General features: G+C 39.5%; 1 protein-coding gene across 1 annotated transcript in view; it reads right to left on the reverse strand.

The window, feature by feature from the left end:
* Nucleotides 1–772: 772 nt before the first annotated feature.
* The window catches only part of LOC143289062 (lysosome-associated membrane glycoprotein 1-like), a 67,468-nt gene continuing 42,011 nt past the window's right edge, over nucleotides 773–26,229 (reverse strand). The window contains exons 10-12 of the mRNA XM_076597881.1: nucleotides 23,599–23,878; nucleotides 18,728–18,904; nucleotides 773–9,227 (exon numbers count right to left, since the gene is read on the reverse strand). Coding sequence (XP_076453996.1) covers nucleotides 9,079–9,227; nucleotides 18,728–18,904; nucleotides 23,599–23,878 — 606 coding nt within the window. The 3' untranslated portion in view covers nucleotides 773–9,078. The remainder of the gene's footprint in view (nucleotides 9,228–18,727; nucleotides 18,905–23,598; nucleotides 23,879–26,229) is intronic.

Raw genomic sequence — 26,229 nt, forward strand, 5'->3', positions numbered from 1 at the left:
CTTGACTAACATGGTTTCCAAGTCAATAATCAATTTTTCGATGATATGAATAGTGGTCCCAGTCGGCACACACACACACATATATATATATGATTTATATTATATGATTTTGTCCAGTCCTGGGCCCATCACTACAATCAGTTTTTTTTTTCCATCCAGCTCAGGGTACTTCCTGGCAATCTCCATTAATGCTTAAAATCTTATTTTCTTAAGGATTTTTTTAATGGTTTGTTTTTGCAAAGTATATAAATAGAATTAGATGACCACTGCCTACCCAAGATTGTTCTATATGGTGAACTGTCATCTGGCCACTGCAACAGAGGAGCACCACAGAAGCAGTACAGACACCCTGAAGAAGGCCTTAACAACCTGTAACATCAACCCCCACCAATGGACGACCCAAACTGCTGACCAAAGCGCTTGGCGCCACATCATTCATGAAGTTGCCAATGCCTTTGAGGCAAGCCTTCATGCTAGTTCCAATTGTTTTCACAGTATGGACTTTGAGGGTGGTTTCCAGTATACTATGTAATGTTGAATCAGAATAGGAACAGTTGAACTAATTCAGCAGCAGTGTAGAACTCCTCTGATGGGTGATCTGAAGGTAACCTAACATGTGGAATACTGGAACTGGAACTTTGAGCAGAATGAACCTAGATGTAACTTGAGGAGATCATGGTGTGCTGGGTGTGGGATGACTAAAGATGGAGGAAAACAATAAAGAAAAGGTTCATTACTTACACAAAACACAATTACCACACACAGGAAAATCTCCATGGAATGAAAAATATTTTTATTAACATTTTATTAGCGAATCAAGAAACAGTTACAGCTACATTTGGTGATCTTCAAAAGTAAATAACTTCCAAGCCCAAACAAACAATAAAAAAACCAACCCAAAACCAAATCATTCAAAAATTAAAGCTGGAGAATAAAATTAAAGTGACTTACTCATTATGTCTATGCAAACAAAGGTTTCCTGAAATTCAAACTACGAATACCACCTACAAACTCTGATATGACCCAGACCACAATTTCTCTGTGAAAGATTACCCACCATCCTCCCTACAATGATACAACAAAAATATTATCTTTCATGTGAAACCTGGGGCAATCTTCTCCCATTCTTGCCATTATCAAAAGTTGTCATGTGCCAATTTCATCTGAACACTAGTTCTCGATTTTAACTTATCTGTTGATTCTGTTCCGTCTCCTCTATGTTCCACTTTTAAAATAATAAAATAAGAAACATGTCATAAAAGGATGAGAAAGGTGGTGTGTGTGTCTGGAATGATCTCTGTTTAAAGATATTCTTCATGGTTTGTGGAGAATAAAGAATGTGGCAGAACAAATCATGTGACCAAATTACACATGGAAAGTTCTAGCACTAGGTTCATTGCCACCTTTTCATACAGCCAGCTTTCCCATAATGTTGCTTGACATTTCAGACTGCCTAGGTATGCCAGCAAAGCAGGTACTGAAACCTGTCTACTGACACCATGTTAACAGCAGCTAAGACATGCCATCTGTGCAACAATATTCATTATGTTGGAAGTAGTCATTACTTTGATATATTCAAATGACAGGAAACTAAATGAGGGAAGAGAAAGAGACATTAAAGAAGTATCTGTTACTATGTGAGTATAACAAAGGTACACTAATCCACACCATTGTAGATTAATAGCTTGGAGTTGTGTGCCTTTTCTCTCTACAAGTGACATAACTTATTTCTTAAATAAACCTGTAGTTCTTGAAATAAAAAAAATAAACCTGTAGTTCTTGAAATACCTTAGAACTGTTATATACATACATCTTGATTAGCTCTACAATCCAGATTATGTTTGCAGGACAAGGAATGGAAATGTTTCTAGTATATCAAGTACAAACCTCAACTATAAAAGATGTCATCCCCTGCTTTGTCCTAGTCTTGATCCCCATCTGAACCAAAATCTTTTCAACAGGTGAAAACTCCAGAAGTCCTTAAAGAACATAAGCTGTTGACTCACAGTGGAGTATACCTTTTTGACAACAGTAGATTCTTATTTCTGACAAATGGAGAAACTGTTCTTCATTATTTGTGGGAAGATGTTCAGTTATCCCCCCCCCCCCCCCACCCCCCCCCCCACCTTTACCACTTGTCTTCTGTCCAGAATGATCTTAAGCTGCCGGGCTACACTTCCTCGACTGAACCTGCACTGAATGAAAAGACTCTGTGCTGGTACAGGGACAAAAATCTTAATCAAAAATATCTCAGATACAGGGGATGTGGTGGAACACAAGCCAAAATCATTTTACAACACATTTATGTACATGTATAAAATCATTTTATATATTTGCATTTAACTCTTTAGCTGCCAAGTTTCTGTGTGAAAACTCTCCAGCGCCAAATATTTTAGACTCAACGTTTTCAGTCACATAAACTCGGTCAAAGGGGAAAGATTACTCAATTTCCTATTGCGCAGGAAAGTTGGCTGCAGCTGCCAGGCTTTGCTACAATGTGAAAAACGGTCCATTTAACATGACCCTTTGATGTTGTCTAAAGTCGCCTATGCTGGTGAAATGTCCAGTCGACTTAAGTCGCCTATGGCAGCGAAAGAGTTAAATCTTTGCTCATGAATATGTAATCACCTTTGCTTATCTGATCACTTTCAATTTTCTCCCCTATTTTTCTTCTTTAAAAAAAAAACACAAACAACACCAACTAAAAATGTATGTTTTTACTGTGAGCACCTACAACTGCAATGATCTTTTCTGGAACAATGTATCTAGCTGTCATTTTAGTCAAGAAAAAAATAAAGACATTATATAAGTCAATAAAACTGTCAGTCATCTAAAACCTGGAGTCTGGACCTTTCTTTTGCAATTCCATATTCATGAGCAATCATACATAATACACAAAATTTCAACACAAATATATCAAGCTGAAAATCTCATGCAATTCTGAATAATATGAGAGCAATACAAGTACTCCTGAATAATACACACACTGCAAAGCATTATTTGGTGACAAATGTGGCCAATGACAAAACTAAAAGCAGGAACTCCACATGTCGAAAGAGTATTCAGTCACTAAGTAACCAGTGAAAATATTTCCAGGAGAAATTCCACAAACAACACTGTAGTCTTCCTTCTGTCTTGCTGACACTGGCTTCATGTTGCACTGCTAATTAATGTGGAAAGAAAAACGCACAGTGACATGGTCACCAACAAACACCACACAACTTGGTTATCACAATGCTGTCTTTCCTCATGCAGAGAGCAATGAGATGATGAAACAAGCACTGCCTCAAGCCTGAGAATCCACATGTTTATCAACAGTTGCCAAAATAACATGTTTCTGCAAAAAAAAAAAGTGTTTTGTCCTCTCCAATGGATGCATCCATCAAGCCTTATCCTTTATGCATGGAGCAAAATCAGATGAACTGACCTAACTTGGGCATTTAAGTACAGTATATCATTCATTGTTGATGACTGATAAAAAAGAACTACTTTTCAGTTACTCTTAAGAGTTTACTGCTTGAAAACAGCAAAAAATGTGGATGGGAATGAAAACTATGGAAAATGGCATCTATTTACATCTACAACAGTGTAACTGATATATCTACCTTATGTATCAAGTGTATGCGAGATATCAAGGCTAAAAGTACAATCACCACACCACTTGAAGACACCAGCAGATATAGCCAGGACAAGAACACTTAGTAGACTACCAAATACACGCAGCAGTAATATGTCAATGACATGTCATATCCTCACTATTTTGGCAGGCAGTCAGTCAAATATGACATGTACATGGTCATCAATTGCAAAGATTGGGTATCTAAAGTATGCTATTCAAACTTTGTCAATGTAATCACCTCGTGAAACTGATCCAACTGTGTTCGACTTCGAGGCCAAGCTGCTGGTGGCAAAAATATGCTCTATACAAAAGGGAATGTAGCTTCATTCCCTGACCACTGACAAACTCCCACAAATAGTTTCATCTGTATGTATTTTCTTAATTAATACATTTGTATTATCAAAGTCTTTTGCTGCTCACTTTGTTGTATTCCTTGTTACCCTGGTACACTTGGTAATAAAAACATTCTATTCTATTCTCATTTGAATTATTACCCTCCGAACATTTTTATCAAATTTATTACCTACCTCTGTGACTAACAGCTCATACCTCTGTGACTAACAGCTCATCCTTTCTGTTCTGTTTCATGTTCCAGTGACATGTTCCAATATGCAAGAACCTTCACAATATATTACAAGAAGTTGAGCAAGGCTGCCAAATACAGACTATAACACAACTCATTTCAGGTGATAACACAAGCTATAACTTATCAAAAGAAACAGGCAAACCCACATCAAGACAACATTTTGAAAGTACAGGATCAACCTGACAGTGTAATTTTCCTTTCCCTCCAAAATCAACTGACATTTTACAGAAACATTGTAAACTCACCAGAATGCATATATCCATGTACTTGAATAGCACACTCAGGTACAAAGGAGCATAAAGCAGGTATAAACAAAAACACGCAAAGTTAAAAAATATAGCCAACAACTTTTAAAATAGCCACACAGATGCAATTTCACTATTACTGAAATAAAGCACTATTAAATACAGACATACACAATCTGATAGAACTGTTGACATATTTAAACTGAAACTTTAGTAAAACTTGCTTCACACTCCATCTGAATGTGATATAAGTCAGTATCTCCAGAATTGTTCCAGATTGTTTTATTTCATAACAGCTAACATCCATTTTTTTTTCACACTATGTAAAGAATGCAGAGAAGCATCCTACAGCCTGAACTGGCACTGATAGTGCTGCTTTTGCTGTTTTTATGCTAGAGTTATATGCAGTTGTCTGCATGCAACAATTTCTTATCTGCGGACAAGCTATATTTCACACCACTGGATTACTCACTCTGACTTTCTTACATCCACCTTTGCAAAAATATTCAACTGTCTTCTACATTCTAGCAAAGACATCTGGCTACAAAATCTTCTGTTGTGAAAGCACCTTTAAAGTACTATATTGAAGAGATAAAGCTTAACAAAAACAATATTTTACCATCTTATGTTAATCATGCTCATGTCAATGCACGAAAATAAAAAAACACTTTCTTTCTTATATACATGCCAATGCATCCACCGAAGTGTGCATGCACACACACACACACACACACACACACACAGAGGTATACTGTATTGTATATTAGCTTCTTTTTCCTTCTGATTTTTTTTTTAATGTAAAGAGATAGCCATAACAGATGTGGTGAACTACTCCACATGGATGAATTTTAGTGTGGCTGTTTTATGGTATGCTTTTCTCACAGACTGTTGCCCTAAACCAAACTGGTGACAAATGGACGCTCTAAAGCATGCACTTCTCAAACTCAAAACCAGATGGCAATTAAAAAAATTAATAAGCATCACTGGACAGCCAAATCCTGCAAGATGGCGAAGCCAACTGAAGGGACTTTTTTTTTTTCTGATCTGACCACCCATGAAGCTGACATCTTCATCTGAAGGCTGATCTTTCAATATTCACCAGCATGCTGACACCAACTATCACACACTATGTCAAAGGACTGGTTAATTCCAAGCATGGTATCTGTGGAACAAAAACTTTTTTTCAACACCTCATGCTCCACACTGCTTATTTGTTAGTGCCTTTACCATCCAACACACTGCATACACACATAGTGCAAAACAACTGAGAATTCCACTGTATAAATTTTCAGTCATAGAGGCGTAACCATATGAGAAATTCCCCTCTGGTTAGAACAGGCAATGCTAAAGGCAGACAGAAATAAAATCCACAAACAAGCTACTACTTCTCACATTCTAGGATACACATGTACGCCCAATGAGGTGCAATTTTAAAATTTCGTCCTCAGAAGTTGGGTCTTCGTCTTCCATTTTAGCTTCTGCTCAGATCCAAAGTGGTATAAATCAATCAGTAACTGTAATCATATAATTTTATCAAATTACCATACTTTTTGGCATATTAGGAGTTACTTTTTCACTCAAATTTGAACACTGCATCTTATAGGCTGTACGTGCCCCTATCTGTGTCTGAAAACTAAATTCTGACCACCACTTGGGGAAACAAACTCAATATATGACAACATCACTGATCATAATAAAGGCTCATTGTTATCATTGTTGCTTATAGTCAGCTGACTGCAAAGGGCCATATTAGTATTGCACAATTACACAAATGGCAAACTGCATAAAACTCAAAACTGTCAAATGTATTAAAAAAAATCATGAAGATAAACCTGCAAAACATGGATTGGGAAGGCAGAAAAAAAGAGACAACAGTGAAGGAAGAAAAAAGGCAGAAATAGAGCAATAGAAAATAGGAAATTTCCAGCACAGAATTTCCAGAATGTGGGGATACTATTCATACTCCCACCCCCCTCCCCCATCCCATGGGGGAACAATGAAAGCTGAACAGCAACACTTCAGTCTTACCACTGTTCAATTCAACATGGTTATGTTCACCATCAAATCTACTGAAATCAAGCTGCATATTACACAAAATTCCTACTGAAAATGATCGCAGTTCACTCAAAGGTCATGAAAAAAGAGCAGTCTAAGTTAGCAATAAATTCAAGGTGAAAAAAGAAATCATATGTGAAATGATAATTTTTTGAAAGCAGGACGTAAAGCAAAATAGGTGGGATTGAAAGCAGGGCTAGCAGACTGGATTCTGATTGAACAACTTAATGAATTGGGGTTATACAACAGTGTACTTTTGACTGAAGGCTGTAAAATTGTATTTTAAAAAAGAAAAAAAAAAGTGTAAAAAAAACCAAAACACACCAAAAAACCCAGCAGACAACAGAGCAGACTAACGGAGTAACAGAGCCAATTCAATAAGCAGACAAAAACAAGTTGGATTCCAATGTAGTTTTCTAAAGATGATGTCACTAAGAAAACTACATCAGCTGTTAGCAGAGCCATAATAAATATGACTTTCACTTTACGGCAGATGCAGCTTATCAGATGTGTGCGCCTTATACATGTTCAAAATAACTTTTTTCTTTAAATTCAGGGGGTGCACCGTATGTGCTGCAGCCCCTTTTAGATCAAAAAGTATGGTACTGTTTAATCAGCAAAACAGGAAGTTATTCTCTTCCAGCTCTACACAAAGCTCTGGCATCAAACTTTGTTTCAATGAGACAGTTTCCACGTTCTTACACATAGATAAACAGCAAGCAAAGGGAACAAATTTCTATTTTTACAGTTTTCCAACTGTGCCCACGTACTTCAATTTGGAGGAAAAATTTGGTTATTTCAGAATATTTCCTGCATTTTCCAGTGGAGGATGGTTTTTAGGCCTGCAGCTGACTCCTACCCATAGCTGAGTGTGCTAGGGGCTTAAATGGGAAGACTGGGACCACATAATTGAGTATCATCCGCTTCACGAATGCACCTTTGGGTGTGTTGCTCTAATTTCCTGATCAACAATGCAAGTGTCTGTATCTCTCGGGCCTGGTTATGAAAGGAAGCATAGAGTTCAGCCTTGTCATGTAGTCCCAAACCTAAATGGCCCTCAACAGCAGTACTGTCATCTTCTTCCTCCTCCTCCATCATCAATATGAAAAAGAAGCCCCAAATTCTGTGGCCTTTCATGCCCTGCTCTCATGGTGACCTCAGTTTTGATACCCCTCCACTTACTCACTTGGGGCGAGTCTTGTCAAGGTCTTCAGTGTTGGGTTCATGGGGAACTGCCACTGGAAGGATATGGTTGCAGTCTCCACTCTGGGAGAGAGACTCATTCAGTTTGACTCTAAACCATTGTTGTCGTCAGTATGTGGAATGCCACTGAATCAGTGCAGATGATGGGGCAGAAAAAAAAGAAAAGAAAAAAAAGAAAGAATCTAAAACAAGGTGGAAAAGACAGACTGAAAAAACCCCACTAGAAAACAGATATTTATTATCATTATTTTCATAATTATTATTGGTATTTTTTAAGAAACTGTTGTGATTTACTGACTTTCACAAACTCCCCATTGCACTGCAAACAGGACATGCAGCATCTGAAAGTGACGCTTTGTAGACTAAGATGATGCGAAAAAAAATCTCCATCACAGAAGAGAAAACTGAGTAAAACAATGTACAATAGCTAATTCTGCATTCTTTGCCCAAATTAACCTGATATGTGTTCAGAGATAAAACTACAATTTGAAATCAATCTTTCTCCTTTTAAGAATGAAAGAAAAAAAGAGATCAGTTACAGCTTATATCCAAACAGAAGGGAGTAGAGAATAGATTAAACATAATAAAACAGCACAGTACAGTACAGTGCAGAGCAGTCTTAAAGTTTATTTCTAATATCAGAACAGGCAACACTACGTATCAGCAATCATACACGCACGAACACAGCACTTCAAATTCCATCACATCCAGCCAGAACGAAGCCTTGTTTTCACCAAGGACAATTCACTGATGGTTCTACTTTATACTAGGAACAGCCGTCTGCCTTGACCAACCAATCACCAGTAGCTCTTATCACTATACATTTTGCTTGTCCTTTCTCCTCCTCACATGCAGTAAGGACACCAGCTGTGAAAGGAAAATCAGAAACATGAATGGGAGGGTGGGAGGGAGGGAGGGATAGGGTGTGAGAGAGAAATGTCAAAGACTGAAAGTGCTTTTAGGTCTTAAATGAAATAAAAACAACAAAAAGGAGAGAGAAAGAGAACTTTATCATGAAGACACTTTCATTTAACTATTTAGCTGGGAAAAGGGATGAAAATAATGTGAACAGGGTTGGGGTGAGTGGCAGATGAGCTGTGAAATGGAGGTATTATCACAGAACATTATTTACACAGAGAACCTATTACTAAAAAGAAAAGTGACTTGCAGAAAGGGAAAAAGGTTGTACATATGGTTGAAAGGGAATGCTTCCACTAAGACAGCAGTTTTGACAGGGGGTGATGGCAGAATGAGGGGTATGGTGGTAGACAAAACTCATTAAGTTGAGCTGAATGGGAAGGGTTCTCATCTTCAGCAGCTTTAGGTCTCTTTCTCTACACTGTGACACTGACAAATGGACCACAAGCCAATTACACCGACTCATAACCTTGACGGCGACTGCGGCGACGACCGATAAGATAGGCGATGAGGACGACAGCCACCAACCCAGCCAGTGCAGCTCCCACAGCAATGGGGACAATGCTGTTGGATGTATCGTCAGCTGAGCACTCAGTCACGTCTGTCAACAAACCAGAAAATTGCACTGTAGTCATCAACTTGCAAAATTAATCATCCATAAAATCTGTGAAATACACTTGCACAAAACTTTCTGAATATAAATAGCTTCCACAAACAGTATTGTAAACAATATGTACTGTAAGCAAAATAAAAGACAATATCTTTTATATTTACTCCTGATTGGAATTTACAAGAGGTGATGTCCTTTTTTTTTTTTAACAGTTTCAACATTTCTTGAAACCAATAATTATGTCGAGGCAGTCAGCCATGGCATGCAAAAAGCCCTCCGACTATCCATGATTTTTACTCGTTTACTCATCAAAGGCAAAACATAGAAGAAAAACAAGGACAGCACAGGAAAGAGGAGAAATTCAACTTAATTCCTGTGTAAAACTAAAAGATATCTTTATTTCTTAAATGTAATTCAAGTTACAGGCTTGGGAAAAACAAACAAAACTGACGTTTTTCAGTCTTAACTTCAGTTTAGCGGGTGAGGCTGCCGGTACCTACAATAATAGTATAAATATAACATCAAAATATAGTCAACAGAACAATGCTATGCTTTCACTTTCGCTGACACCTTGTGGAACAGACGAACAGAAAAACAAAGTGCAGATACATGAGGTACATATCTGGAAGTGCCAAATTTGCGAAACTCTTCTTCTTCTCATCTGACCTCTGTAAAAAATCACTGGTGTGCCATACAGAAAAAAACTGTTCACTGGATTCCTCCTGCTCTGTTGGTGTCAGTAAAAGCCTGGGTATCTGCATATGGTTTTCCTGTCAGACCACTGTTCTTATATGCCTTCCCCTCTGTCTCCATCCCACAACAGTTTCTTGGAAGTTTGTTTTAGCGAGGCCATTGGATTTTGCTGTGGCCATACCAACTACTTTGTTTTGGTATTTTTACCGATGTCATTTAGAAATCTGAAAGTGTTTGCTGCTGTGGAGCACATGCGCAGGAAACAAAACTGCATTACACAAGATCACTGTTGTCAGGCCCAGAGTCTGTTAATCAAAGTGGAAAGTGAAATCACCTCATGGAAGAAGAGATATGGATTTTTTAAAATAAATTTTAAAAATAGATTTCTCCACACAATTTCTTTCATTTCATCTATTTTTTAACCTATAATTTATTTCTTTTTCATTGCTTTAAATAATAATTAAATTGGATTCAGACAAGAGGAGCTCCTTTGGCAAGCACACCTGCCATGTCCAACTGGTGCAAACCAGTAGCTTTGTTCTGCTGGCCAATTTTTGTGGCGAGCACAATACCAAGACAGGCCTACTTGCTCAGCCAATCAGCATGATTTGCTGCCTTCAACACTTTCCTGCCCTAATTTATTCAATGGCTCATGTACATTAGCAATATCAGCAGGGAGGCAAGACAGGCATGTACATCTGACATATTAAGTGTATTTGCCAAACAGGAAGGGTCTTTTGCATCATCTAACGTAAAACTGGTGCAGAATAGATAAACAGAGGAGAGCGTTGCCTTAATGTTTGCATGTGATGGCCTGGGGAAGAGGCAGTTGTGTTAACAGCAATGAAAGAAAAAAGCCCATGAATCATCAGTCCTAGTCATTTAGAAGTCTGCTGTGAATGATTAATGAATGTATTTTCTGAATGCTAGACGATTTCCTCATCATACAGCTAAGAGGATCTATGTGATGGATGGCTGCTAAGGAGGTAACTGTCCTAATCCTGTGGACCAGAAGTTGGAGGACTTCCTGATACCATTCAGTAATTCCTGGTGATCCAGTGTGAGATAATGACAACCAACCTTGCCTTGTGGTCCAAGGCACAGGAGAAAGCAAAAAGACACATGATCATACAGGAGATCAAGAAGGAAGAGGATGAGTTCAGAAGGGAGTCCAGCAAGGCTAGCAGGGGCAGTGGACAACATGGGAAAATGCACTCCAAAGGAGCCTCAGCTGGAGTGACATGTGGAACATGGCCCCTCTGAGGATCAGCTTCATCCTCAGAGCTGTGTACGACCTCCTTCCCTCAAATACAAACTTGGTGAAATGGGGGAAAGCAAAGGACCCTACATGCCAAATGTGCCATGGCAAACAAACAGTGGATCATGTCCTCAGCTCATGCAAAGCGGTATTAAGCCATGAACAGTACACATGGAGGCACAACCAAGTGCTAAAAGAAACTGCACACGTGGTGAGCACTATCCAAGGAGCACCCACACCACCAGAAGTTCCAGTAGAGTTCCGCTCTGCAGAAGGCAATAAAGTCTGGCCAGGAACAGCTGTAACATCCAAAGCATGGAAACGTGGGCTGCTGGATAGTGCTGAAGATTGGGAATGCACAGTTAATCTACCAGGTGGGAAGAAACACCGGAAATCATCAGAGCAGCATGAGACATGACATAATACTCTACTCCAAGGCAACAAAACAAGTGATTCTGATCGAGCTCACTGTGCCATATGAAAGCAGAATGGAGGAAGCTCACATCTACAGGACTGAGAAGTATGCTGTCTAGCCAGCAACCTGAGAGAATTTGGCTTCCAAACCAAAGTCCTCGCCATAGATATTCGTGCAAGAGGGTTTGTCAGCACTTTTGCCTACAGCCTCATGAAACAGCTGTCGATTTCTGGCAGAGAGAGAACACAGGATGTCAAGGCAATGGTAGAAGCAGCAAAGAGTTCCAGCTGGATCTGGTAGAGGAAGAATGAAAGTAATCTTCATAAGGATTAAATTTCGCTACTCGAACTTGGCGTACAATGGCTCAATGGTTAAAACGTCTGCCAGAAAGGTGACTCAATCCTGAAGTGGTGACCATCCTGGAGGCGCGGGTTTGAACCTGCTGAGGACCAGGGAAATAAAAAAAAATTTAAAAATATAAAAAAGGCGGCAATACAAGGGCATCCAGGAGTCATGACCTGGGTGCGGCCCAGCCCCCTAACAGTGTAAGGAGTTAAGGGCTGAAACACTTGACTGAGGGGGGCTTCTTCTCTGAAGACCTTGTAGTGAACTCTCCCTGAGTTTCTTATCACAGTGTGAGATTATGACAACCAACATTTCCTTGTAATTCTCATCTACAGATATGAGTAACTGCCCCTTGTAGGTCACATGCTCCTGGACCTATCTGAACAGTACTTGAGGCCTCTAACTGGCACAGCCTGCTGTTCTCATCTTCATGGTCCTAACTGTGATAACGTATTTTTCAGAACAAAACATCTTTCTCTCTCTCTCACAGAGTCTGTACACAGAACTGATGTTAAGAGCAATACTCTTTTCCCACAAGCATCATCTTTCCATCTGATATAACACTTTAGATCCTATAATCATCTCAATGCCAGCTTACCCCACTTGCCAAAATAACAGTATTAAAAACTTTGATACTGTCAAAATTCTACATACTTGTTTCTGAATCTGCCAGAGCCACCAACAAATGTTATTAAGGAACTGCACAGTATCTTGTATTTTTTGTGGAACGGTAAACCAACTAAGTACACACAGTTCTGAATTGGTTTTCTTCATGTCTATCCAACCACTTCCAGATTGTCTCTCTTCACAACTTCTGATCCAACCCTGATCTATAGTGTGCCACAAGGCTCTGTCTTGGGCCTGTTCCATTCATTTTGTACAATGCTCCTCTTTTTGATGTCATTTCTAGTCATTCTGTTCTCCACTCTTTTGCTGATGATTCTCAGCTACAAAAGTCTGAAGAACCTAACCAAATCAACAGTCTGATTGTCAATGCAAGACTGCATTCTTGATGTAACATCCTGGATGACATTCAACAAAGTAAAGTTAAATGATGACAAAACTGAAACTATGATTATCTCCTCTTTAAGAATGTCCACATCTGTTTCTTACCCTGCCTCTACTGTGGTTGGTGATGCCAAAGTTCAGTTTTCTAAATCAGCAAGGAACCTTGGAGTTATTCTTGACTCAAACCTCAGCATGCACACTCAGGTAGTCAATCTGATATGCACAGTGAATTGTGAAATTCCGCTGGATTAACTCTGTTCTGCTGAAACTACAAAATATCTTATTTTTACTTTTGTGCTGTCACGAATTGACTACTGTAACTGTCTTCTCACAGGTTGTCCACATAATCTTCAACAAATTAAAAAACTTCAAAACAAATCTGCCCGTCTGACTCTCAAAGTCCCACGCACTGATCACATTTCTCCCCACCTCTGTACTATACACTGGCTCCCCCTTGAAGCAAGAATTAAAATACAAAGTTACATGTCTCTGCTATTCTTCTGCTTTGTACTCCACAGGACCTACCTATCTTTCTAACCTTATCAGTGCTTACACTTCAAGAACTCTCCGCTCTTCCTCTGACCGTGTACCTTCTGAAACTCTTGTGTCAATACAAGAACCTATGGTGAATGATCTTCCTCTTTGCTGCTCATCATATCCATGCATCTGATTCTATCTCTGCCTTTCACTCTTCACTAAAAACTCATCTTTTTAAAACCTATCTATAAGTACTCTCAGCTTCCTTCTTCTCCAATACCATCCTTGTCAGCTCACTCTGGATACATGACGAGGGAGAGTGGGGAGTGGGGGAGGGAGGGGTTTGAGAAAGAGTGGTCATGAATGATTCTTTTATAACTTTTTCTTTCATGTAAAGCACTCCAAGCTCTTAAAGAGAAAGGGTGCTACATAAATGTACATTATTATCATAATTCAGATTTTAAAAAGTGTTGTCTGTAAGCCCTACATAGGTCTGATGATGATGAATAATGAATGATATGGACACTTACAGGTTTACAAATGATGGATGTACAAGCATATATTTCTTCGTTAGATTTCTTGCGTACAGACCATTACAAGATGTGGGGATCTGCAGACTTTAATTCTTGAAATGTATCCAGAGTTTGATGGGTTTTTTGGTGAGGAACATGTACATGTTTGAATGTAAGATTGTACTTTTTTTTTTTGTTTGTTTGTTTCTTTTTGTTTATTTGTTGGATGTATGAAAACATCTGAAACAGCTACACTTAAAATGTCAACTTCAGAACACTTCTGAATTCATGGCAGAATGCATTCATTACAACGCCAACATTACAAGAGACAGGAGAGTAGTGTTTATGAAAGAATGGGTACAGAATGGAAATCTGTTTAAATAAATCAGTTGTTTGATGTGGAAAATAATCGTTTTTTTACTTTTGTAGAATTCTGAAACCACTTTCTAAACCTCAATCCAACAAACTTCCTTTTGTATACAATATCACATGTGCAACTGAGTAATTTAGAGACATATATCATATTGAGTTGTCCACACAATATCATGTTATGGAAATTAAAATTTGGATGATGGTCTCAGGAGGAAGCAAATAAATACTATCTATTTTTCTTGCTTCAGATATACTTCCATCAGCAGTTGCCAGGTGAAATGAATACTTTCATGATCTGAAATGGAAATAAATATTCATTCTTTGCTTTAAATTTCAAATTTTACCCCGGTTATTACCTACAACTAGTACAAGAAAGTTTTTGTATGACTGGAAAATCACTGAAGATCCACTGTGTTCCTTTTGTAACACAGAAGTCCAAACCATACAGCACTTGCTTTGGAATTGTAAAAATTGTCACAAACTTTTTTTTTGTTTTTTTGTTTTGAATGATTTACTAAAGGTATTATCTGAAAAATACAAACATTGTAATTAGATGGTTCTGTAAGAAGAGCGGATACTGTCTGGCTAAAAAAATAGTATAATTTCAAAGGTTTTGACTTTACTCAGGTACTTGCTAAGTTTTCTATGTAAAAATATAACATGAATAACTCACTGCCCAATGTGCAAGTTTTTTTTCCACGATCTTAGAAAGTGACTATCACAAAATCAATGCAATGGCTTTTGTTGATGGCAAATTAGCTCAATTTACTCAAAACTGTTTTCTTTAAGAAAATATGCTTAAACAGTAATTGGAATACACCCTCCCCTCCCCCTCTCTCTTAGTTTCTTTCTCTCCCTTCCTCTCTCTATGTGTGTGTGTGTGTGTACCTTGCTGGATGATATCTGGGCCTTAGATAAATTAGAATTTTCTGAGTGGCAACTAATTTGCATAATGATGTTATAAGCTAAGAATATCTTCACTGACCTTTCCACTCTCCACTATGACCAATAAATGCGGTGTGTGTTTGCAGGAGAGTTATTTTCGCAGTGATTGGTTTACTTGAACAGTGCATGTCAACAATGGCATCTGGGCCCTGTCATGGCTATATAACATTCTGAATTTAATCTGTTTCAAACTTTTTATGCTTTCCTGGATTCGTTTATAAGTCATCAGTGTGTGCAAATTTTGAACAAAAAATACAGATACTTTCATCATCTCACTATACAATAGCATAAGTATCAGTATCAGTAGCTCAAGGAGGCGTCACTGCGTTCGGACAAATCCATATACGCTACACCACATCTGCCAAGCAGATGCCTGACCAGCAGCGTAACCCAACGCGCTTAAGAAGGGAGGAAGTTTACATTTTGTCCCCAACTAACTCATTATGTTACTGATCAGTTTGGAAGTTTTCAGTTCATTAATTCCATATTATTTTTTACCCATACAAATGAGTCGTCTGTGGGGAAAGTTAGGGGAACTAACTGGTGTTAAAAAGAGAACAGGGAAAGAGAAGACCATGCTCATAAATTGGTGGTTATCATACTTTTGCTCATAGTTGTGCTCCAATTTACCATGTATCATGGAAGATATTTTCATTCCCTATTCCCCGTAAATGCTTGTTAGCATAAACTGTTTGTTTGTTGATGTTTGGGTGATGGGTGGGGGTGAGGAGGGTGTCTGTGGTTGTATATGTGTGGGAGGGGGGCAGAGGGGGTATGCAAAATATAAAAATCCCTTGCAACAAATGAACAATACAACTTTTATGAAGTAATCTTGTCAGTGTTTATGTATACTCTTTAACCTCTTGACCGCGCTGTTGACGTACGGCGTACGTCATGAAATGTCGCTCACCAATGCTGTATTGACGTGCGCCGTACGTCATGTTACAACGTTCTATGTTTCGAGTCCCGCATTACAGAAAATACAGTCTGCTAACCATTAAATTAGCTCCCCTGAGAGCTCTTTATCTCCTGAGTTCCATAAGCTAAAATTATTCATTGGATTGTCATATTTATGGCGAAAGTTTTGCAAGTTTGTACGAAGCTCAAGTTGTGTTTGCAAAGCCATGGCTGAACGCAGACAAACCCCAATACTTGCACTTGTATTGAAAGAATTCTTTCGCGATGGAAACAGTAGAGATGAAGATTATGGACTGAATGAGACAGAACTGCGTGAAGTTGATGCGGAAGACGCTGATTTTGACAGTGGAGGGGGGTGGGAGGTGGATTTGCTTGACGAAACTAAAGACAGACAAGCTCAGCTGATTCAAAATGCAGGTGGGTGTTTTCGAGGTTTGTCAGTTTATTATTTGCTTTCTGTTTGTTGTAACAATGAATATGACTGCATTGTGTGTGTTTTGAATGTGTCAGCTGTGGTAAGTGGCTTCGTCAGTCACTGATCAGTGTGTGTGAGTGAGAGAGAGTCAGTCACGTGGGTACTGTGTCTGACCATCACAGCCCAGGGGGGCGTGGCTTGCTGGCTGGCTCATTGTTCATGACAGCGTGTGTCGCTCGCCTGCAGCTTTCTGTGTGTTCGTTCCCGAGTGTGTATTGGTTTGTTGTTGTTGTTGTTGTTTGTGTGTGTGTGTGTGTGTGTGTGTGTGTGTGTATGTGTGTGTGTGAGTGAGAGAGAGAGAGAGAGAGAGAGAGGGGGGGAGAGATGATGTTTATAAAACTGAAATCAGAGAATGATATACAGAACTGTATGCCTAAATTACTTTGTAAATGCAACATTTGTAGAAGTATGTGTGTGTGTGTGTGTGTGTGTGTGTGTGTGTGTGTGTGTGATGTGTTATCATTTTGTTTTGTATGAGAAAGAGAGAATGAAGGGGGTGTGGCATATCATGAACCAGTTTCAGTGTGTGTGTGTGTTTTGGGGGTTTGGGGTGGGGGGTGGGGTAGGTATGTGTGTGTTTGTATTTCAGCTTCTGAAAACAATCAGAAATAAAATGGTACAATTTCATGATCTTTTTATATGTAAAAAAAACAAAAAACAAACCCAAAACCCAACAAACTTAGTCTTTTATGCAATGTGTTTCAGGTATGCAGCATGGTGATGATCATGATGTTCATCCTGGATCATCTGGAGTTGACAACTTGCCACAAACCTACAGCTGAAGACCAGCAGCAGCAAGACCAAAGGGCAGTAAACAAGCCTCCAGCAATTCTGGATTACAACAAAAATATAGGTGCCATGGACCATCATGACCAACAGCTGCAGCCCTACGATGTCACAAGGAAAACCCCGAAGTGGTACAAATAGCTGTGTGTGCATTTTCTACAAATTGCCATGCTAAATGCACACATCCTCTACAAAGAAGCAGGCAACAGCAGTACACTCCTGGACTTCAGAAGGATGTAATTAGTGCCATGAGTTTTGGTGACCAAGACACTGCTAAAGATGACCACGCTGTTTGTCTTGTGTGGATGACACTTCGTCCCACCTACCCCACAGAAGGCCTGGCCACAAAGGAGGTGCAGAGTCTGCTTGAAGAAAGGACAAAGAAAGGATGTGGGGTTCTACTGCCCAGACTGCCCCAGCAAACCAGCACTGTGTCTTGAAGACTGTTTCTGCAAGTACTTGAAGACTGTTTCTGCAAGTACCACACACAGCGTTTTTACTGGCGATAGATCCTGGGTGAGTACACCCTTTTCATTCTTTGTGTGGACTGTGTTGGAGTCTTATGCACCTGGACACTGTTGCTCAGCCTTGACAGTGTGTGTGGTTGATCACAACAGTCACAAGAAAGACAGGTTGATAACCTGGTTGATATTGTAGCACGTACATGGTGGAATGACAGTCCCAATTTTTTTTATTAATGCATTTTATGGAATTTTTCTGTCAGATTGACTCATTATTTGAACATGTGAGTATCAAAAACAAAATCCTGATTCATTTTCCTTTCATTTGATATATATTTTTATGCACTTATCTTCATTACTTTTTGAAATATAAGCAAATTAAAATCATTGGCGTGTTTTTCTTGTTTTTCTGAAAATTTTCTCAGCATAGGCCATAGCAAAACGTACTAGCAGTGAAGGGGTTAAGTAAATTATCAATGGTTTTAATGGAAACTTATTATGTGGTGGTGTTTTTGTTGTTCATTTTTTATATTCATTTCTGTGATTGTGATGACCAACGTTTAATTTGGTTACATGTGTTTTCTGGACAAATACGGCTTCACCGCAAGGGGGGGAAATATATATATGCCAGCTTTCACATCACTGATGTGAAGGTGGCCTCACCAACTGCTAGAGGCTGGGCTTAGTTGAGGTTGACTTCTGAGTGAAACAGTTCTGCTAGAACAAGGGTCAAACTTCAAAGGAATTTCATGGATCCACTGATGAGTAAATGCTGCAATGATCTATCCAATGTGCCGTCATGTTTCTTCAAGACCCATGTACTCACTGTCATTGAAGCTTGTGCTGTTGTCATTATTGAAAGCTTTGTACTGAAGGTTAGCGGTCTCAAACTTGATTCCATTGTTGAGTGTTTCTGTTTGCTGAGCGTTGCACTTGTATGATCCACCACCAGAGCCCTTCATGAAGCCAGTGATGTTGGTCTGACTGGCAACCACAACATGATCTGCAAGCATGTTTGTCAATACTTTTGTAAGAACAAGCTACTTCAACTGCAAGCATATTTATTATTTATCAAAACTTTGTAAGAATAAACTAACAGCAGATCTAACATGATCATTGTATTTTGGTGTAATAAGTGAATTTGATAACACCAAGTTAGTAATATGATGGCATCATCAACAATATTTCAAGACGTGTATCCAATAAAAACATTTAATTAAAAACCCGATTTTTATTTAATCTAGTAAATACACAAGCACATTTCTATTATCTTAAGACTTGTAAACCACAGAATTTTAGATGGCATACCATATCTATCAGTTGATTTAGCAAGTGCTTTGGCACAGAACTGAGTTTTCCAATATCATCATCATTCAGATTTAAGTATGCACCAAAGTTTTCACTAAATAAGCAACAATTATTGCGATATATCACTAGTTGGTGCCACAATTTCACACACTTCTCTTAAAGTTGAACAAACTGTTTTCTTGGGGGGGAAAGAAACAAAAACAAAAAAACAGCAAAAACCACACACACACACACACACACCAAACTCCCTTTTTTCTTTTCCTTAATTTATTTTTCTTTCATCATCACTCTGACTGGGGCCATGGATGATGACAGCAAGATCAGACAAGGATGACGGATAAGACAAATATTTTAATATCAAATTTACAGTCTTGGGAGTACTTATTATGCCATATAGAAGTTTAGAACCCTGCAATTATAAATCAATACATATTAACTCTTTTGCTGCTTGGAAAATAAGATTTACGAGAAATCTATTTGCCAGGGATTTTTCACACAAAAAACGGGTACATATTTTCAAAAAATTCTGTGTGTTTTGTTATCGGAGAAGATCCCATAAAAGTATAAATTTCTGAAAGGTAAATGAATCAAAAACAGGAAAAAAAAAAATTATGTTTTCCAATGTTGTATTTTTCCAAAGACATACAATTGTTCTGAAATCAGTGTTTTGAATTTTGTAAATTTTTCAACTTGCTCATTACGACCATGTCATAAGCACAGCAATATATGTTCCGGACAAATGGATAACTGTACAAACAAAATATACTAAAACAACTTAAATAAAAAGAAAAGAGATATACATGAACCACTGTGACTATTCAAAATGGTAACAATATAGATGTGGCTGTCCAATGCTTTCAGTCAAATCAGTTTTCTTGAAAAAAAAATCATCATGCCCAGTGAAGTCAGACCCAAGAACTGTTTCATTTCAAACATTTATTTGATCTGTCCATGCTGATAGTCTGGAGTACCTTTTTTCTGCCTTCCTAGATTTGCCTGTACCTGTTGGAGTGTCTGCTATGCATACAAATTGGTTTCCTCAACAAATTTCTGATTTAGATTATCATCTACAATAAGAGACAAAAAGTCAATGCAGTCTGTCCTGTGCAGATTTCTTCTCGGTCCACTGTCATCAGAGAAGTCGTGAATGATGGGCTGAATGCTGTTTGTTGGCCCTACATTGATCCCCTTAACCCTTTCACTGCCAGGAAAATAAAATTTAATTGAAATCTATTTGCCAGGGTTTAAAAAAAAAAAAAAAACAGGTATAAATTTTCCAAAAACTCTGTGCTCTTTGTTATTGGAGAAAGACCCATAAAAGTATATATTTTCTGAAAGGTAAATGAATAAAGAATACAAAACACATGCTGTTTTCCCATTTTATATATTTTTAGTGACATGCTGTTGTTTTGAAATCAGTGTTTTGTTTTTTGTCACATTTTCAACTTGTTCATTACAAACAGTCAGGTAATTTGCACAAAAACATCATATTTTCTGGACAAATGGATATCTGCAAACACAAAATCATACTAGAACAACCACAATATATATATATATATATATATATTTTTTTTTTTTTTTAAGAGACAGATACACAATACATTGTGACTTCTCCAAGTGATAAGATGGATGTGAGACCACGCCCCCTCAGTCTCCACCCCCCTCCTCCTCACCCCTCTGACACGGTCACTTGATTCAGTTCTCATCAGACCGCGTTGACTGTGTGCCAAGAATATCGCTCTGCTGCTAATTTGGTCATCTTCTGTCATCTGCTAACATCTGTACAGCCGGCATCACTCACTGACAGTCGCATCTTGGCCACTCTCTTGATTGCTCCCTTTATTTTCTATCAGATCGTCCTATAAATGTTCATCACTATCTTCTCCTTCGAATTTACGCTTCAATTCTTTCTGAGCATCAGCTAAAGAAAGAAATCTTGGTTGATTTAGTTCGTCACGATCGCATGTCTTGAGCACGGCATCAGTCCGACATTTTGTTGCGCGAGCGAGGACAGTGACCCAACCAAAATGTTCAAATAAAGGACTGCTTCATGACGTAAATGGGGTTTCTAGCTATGAATAGAATCTAGAGAGATTCCCCAGGATAAAGCTACCACTATTTTTGTCAACGAAGTGAATGCAAACCAGGGAAAAGTCAGAATATTTTGATGACGAGTTATCTCATCATTGTGGCAGCGAAGCATACATGCTTGCCATGACGAGTTATCTCCTCTTCCCCCTCTCTGAACAGTGAACTGCTACACTCTGTCCAGTTCCCCCTCAGTCCCCTTACCCTATTTCTACCTCTACACTTCCTCTACACTGGCTCAGTGCCAAGAATGTCACTCCCACTGCTTCTATTTTGGTCACCCACACCGTCAGTCATGTGGGTGGAGTCTGCTATATACAGTGTCACTCACTGATTGTCGATCTTGCCAATCTTTACATCACTCCCTTTATTTTCTGTATTGAATCGTCCAACAGAAGTTCATCACTGTCTTTTTCTTCTGGTTGATGCTTCAATTCTATCTAAGCATCAGCTAAAGAGAGCAATTTTGGTCATTTTGGTGCGAGTCAATCACAGAGCTTTAGCTGAATGTTGCCATTTTGGTGAGCATGTGACAAGCCAGGCAAAACATGGCCAAAAATCACACCCGTCATCAATTAACTCAATACCAACCAGGGAAAAGTCTGGATATTTCAATGAGGAGTTATCTCGTCACTATGGCAGTGGAATGTTTACAGCTGTGCTGATGTCGTCTAAAGTGGCAAATGTTAGTAGCTTTTGCTGAATGGACAGAGGGTCAAGCAGATGTTCCAACAGCCCGAGGGGCTTGACAGGAATGGCGATCATGTGCACTGGTATGCGCAAGTGTGTAATTTGCTTTTCACAGTGAAAACACGTGCCATGTAGGATTGCCTTCTGTCATGACTGGCAATTATACAACTGTGGGCTTGACTTCAAACAACTGTTAGGAAACCTGTGAGATTGATTTGGGCGATCTGACTGAGCCACTCTCCTCTAAAAGCCTGAAGTCTTCACTACAGGGTCTACAAACAACACTTTCGAAAGAAAACTCCTGTTTTCATTTTTTGAAATGTCATCAGCAAACGATATAGAACAGCACATAAGCTTTTCTTTTTTTTTCTTTCAGAAAATGGATGCTTTTTTTTATGTAAATCTAGTAACAGATTTTCTGTGCCTAGACAGAAGAGTTATAAAAAAAAACTGAGCAGTCTAAGTTTGTTACGCTAAAGAGTTCTCCCCTAAAGAGGAGCAAGGTCTGTGTTGACACGCGCTCCTTCCAGGTTGCAAATGGGTCAACTTTAGCGTCTGCTGAGCATGGTGGTTTTCCTCCTCCACATACAAGTGAGTCATCTGATCAGTGACAAAATTGTGAAAAAATTTAAACACATGTTTCCTGTCCTTTGCACTTTAAATCCTGGGTTTCATGAAATTATGGATTATTGGCTGTTGCTCATTTTGCTGTAGTATTCAATGAAAGCAACAGCTCACTGATGTCCATGACCATGCTCTCTTCCTCACCCCCTTCCACACCTTCAAGTAGCCAGCATCCTCTCATCTTACCCCCTCTTTCTGCACTACACACACATACTCTGACCCTCTCACTGCCAGTCAATGTCACTCACTCAAAATGCTGTCTGCTTCAAAAGATGGGCTGAACAAGCATCAAATGCTGCCAGTTTCATCAATGTCATCATCACCATGTTGTAACTAATCAGAGAAGTGAGATCCATCTCCATCAATACACCCACCCATGAGCATTTGCACAGCCTGCAAAGTTGTGTAATTCAGCTGACTGGGGGTACTATCTTTGTCAAAGTTTATGATGCCTTTTTCGCAATGGAGGCAAACACCCTTTCATGGGTCTCCCATGTGCTCCAGTTGGCAAACTGTTTTTAAGAAGAAAGTGGTCTTCCCCCTGAAGAATGCTCTTTTAAAAAGTATCTTTATGCAACAGACAAGTCAAGCTGACTATTCAGTCTTGTGTTCATTGAACCAAACTCAAATGAAGGAAAAATTGAACAAATGGAAATACATCTGTGGTATCTCTGTGGCACTGGGGAAGCATCAGCATCAGCTCATGTCTCATAGGCACAGAACAGGTTACACTAATGTAAATAATAAAGGATGAACTGAAAGCAATGGTTGTCAATCATTTGCACACGTAATGAAACTTACGTTGAACAAGTTTATATCATGTTTCAAAGAACCTCCACTGCAAGAGGAAGGGGAGAGTGGAATAATCGTGAGCAAAAAGGGTGTGGTAGCACATGATGATAAATTTAAAAAAATTTTTTAAAGAAAAAAGAAAAACCACCAAAAACAAAAAATGGCTAGACATTTCTTGAATACACATGCACTCACTTTGGTTGGTGGCATTAGGAAAAATATCTGGCCGCAGGTGATACCGGAACTCGACTGCTTGCAGACTGAACTCCTTGGGTGGTGTTGCTGACAGCATGGAGGACTCCTTGTCAGCACTGCCAAAGGTCAAAGTGACGGTCCAGTTGGTATTGAAGAAGATCACCAGCTGCTGGACAGCACTCCCATTCACGCTACAGGAGCCATTGAAGGACACATTCTGTGTGGATTCGTTCATGGCGGGGATGTTTATTTGGTCAATGGTCACATTGGATCCATCTCTCTGTAGGTTCCAACAGACAAGTATCAAAGTCACTTTATCTTGCAAATCACCTGCTGACCGCATATGTATGAAACCATACATAAAATTGAATTTTGAAGTTAAAAACTTATCCAAACTGGACTCTTCAATCTAAAAGACTAGGTGTAACCAAGTACGGTCCAAAATCATGATAAAATAAGATCTAATGAAAATCATAAGAACTGTCCTGTGCAGCATCACACATGCATAAAAAAGGTTCACTGAATCAACTGTAGAACATTTGTTTCTGATGTTCATGCTGAGGATTCTTCACAAGTCACACATCATGAAGCCTCATTGTCAATAATGGAGGACAATGATGTGAGCCATACGTAACATGCTAAGCAAACTCCATGCTTTTTATTGTATTTTCTTTTTATCATAACAGATTTCTCTGTGTGAAATTAGGGCTGCTCTCCCCAGGGAGAGTGCGTCGCTACACTACAGCGCCACCCATTTTCTTGTATTTTTTCCTGCGTGCAGTTTTACTTGTTTTTCCTATCGAAGTGGATTTTTCTACAGAATTTTGCCATGAACAACCCTTTTGTTGCCGTGGGTTCTTTTACGTGCGGTAAGTGCATGCTGCACACAGGACCTCGGTTTATCGTCTCATCCGAATGACTAGGGTCCAGACCACCACTCAAGGTCCAGTGAAGAGGGAGAAAATATCGGCGGCTGAGCCGTGATTCGAACCAGCGCACTCAGGTTCTCTCTCTTCCTAGGCAAAAAACTATAAGCTGTCAGAAATGTGTTCACATGCCTTAACTCAGCTGTTTCAACTTTTTTTCTTCTCTCTCTCTCTCTCCAATCTTACTCCAACAGTTCAACATAATGCAATATGACATCTGCAGAAATCCAAATAATGCAAATTAAAGTCTGTTGAATTTTGCAATACAGAAGCCCATTACAGAACTTGAACCATGCACACCACCATTATTTGAAGATTTCTGGAACAACTGTTAAGTGGAATACACCAAAAACATGCTCACTGAGCCAGCCATTGTGTTGCACACACTGAAGTGAAGAACACAGCTCTCTGTCTCATACCACCTTCAGTGTCGTCACTAAAAGCAAATAATTAATACTACACAGCCTCTCCCTACCAAGAAAGCTGGGCCCAACTGTGTGCCCAAGTCACAACCAGACAGGTTTTTTTTCCCAGTTAGCCCAAAGTCTTGACTGAGGAACAAATCTGATCTACAGCAAATCTGCCATTACAGGTGACTCCAAACATCCTGCTGAAACGCTCCTCCAATCGCCAAGCTCACACCCTGGTCAATCAGGATGACAAAATTCTACCCAATCACTAAACAGAAATTAGAGCCAATGACCTACAGCTAGAAATAAAATGTCTTATGCCATACAATAACCAGTAAACCCAAACTTTGCAACAGATGCTTAGCCAATAATTAAAAAAAAGGTCTGTCACTGAGACAATTTCATGACAGTGACAACTAATGATGTGTACAGGGCAACAGGCATGTGACAACTAGTGATGTCCACAGGGCTGCAGGTGACAATCAGTGGTGTTCACAGGGCTGCAGGTGACATCTAGTGATGTCCACAGGGCTGCAGGTGACAATTAGTGATGTCCACAGGGCTGCAGGTGACAACTGGTGATGTCCACAGGGCTGCAGGTGACAACTAGTGATGTCCACAGGGCTGCAGGTGACAATCAGTGGTGTTCACAGGGCTGCAGGTGACAACTGGTGATGTCCACAGGGCTGCAGGTGACAATCAGTGGTGTTCACAGGGCTGCAGGTGACAACTGGTGATGTCCACAGGGCTGCAGGTGACAACTAGTGATGTCCACAGGGCTGCAGGTGACGACTAGTGCTGCAGGTGACAATTAGTGATGTTCACAGGGCTGCAGGTGACAACTAGGGATGTCCACAGATGACAACTAGTGATGTCTGCAGGGCTGCAGGTGACAAGTGATGTCCACAGGGCTGCAGGTGACAACTAGTGATGTCCACAGGGCTGCAGGTGACAACTAGTGATGTCCACAGGGCTGCAGGTGACAATCAGTGATGTCCACAGGGCTGCAGGTGACAACTAGTGATGTCCACAGGGCTGCAGGTGACAATTAGTGATGTCCACTGGGCTGCAGGTGACATCTAGTGATGTCCACAGGGCTGCAGGTGACAATTAGTGATGTCCACAGGGCTGCAGGTGACAACTAGAGATGGGCTGCAGGTGACAACTAGTGATGTCCACAGGGCTGCAGGTGACAATTAGTGATGTCCACAGGGCTGGGCTGCAGGTGACAACTAGTGATGTACACAGGACAACAGAAGACTACTACCAGGTGATTATGTGGACATGTTCAACTT

This window comes from Babylonia areolata, chromosome 13 (assembly GCF_041734735.1).
Source record: "Babylonia areolata isolate BAREFJ2019XMU chromosome 13, ASM4173473v1, whole genome shotgun sequence".
Lineage (NCBI taxonomy): Eukaryota > Metazoa > Mollusca > Gastropoda > Neogastropoda > Buccinidae > Babylonia > Babylonia areolata.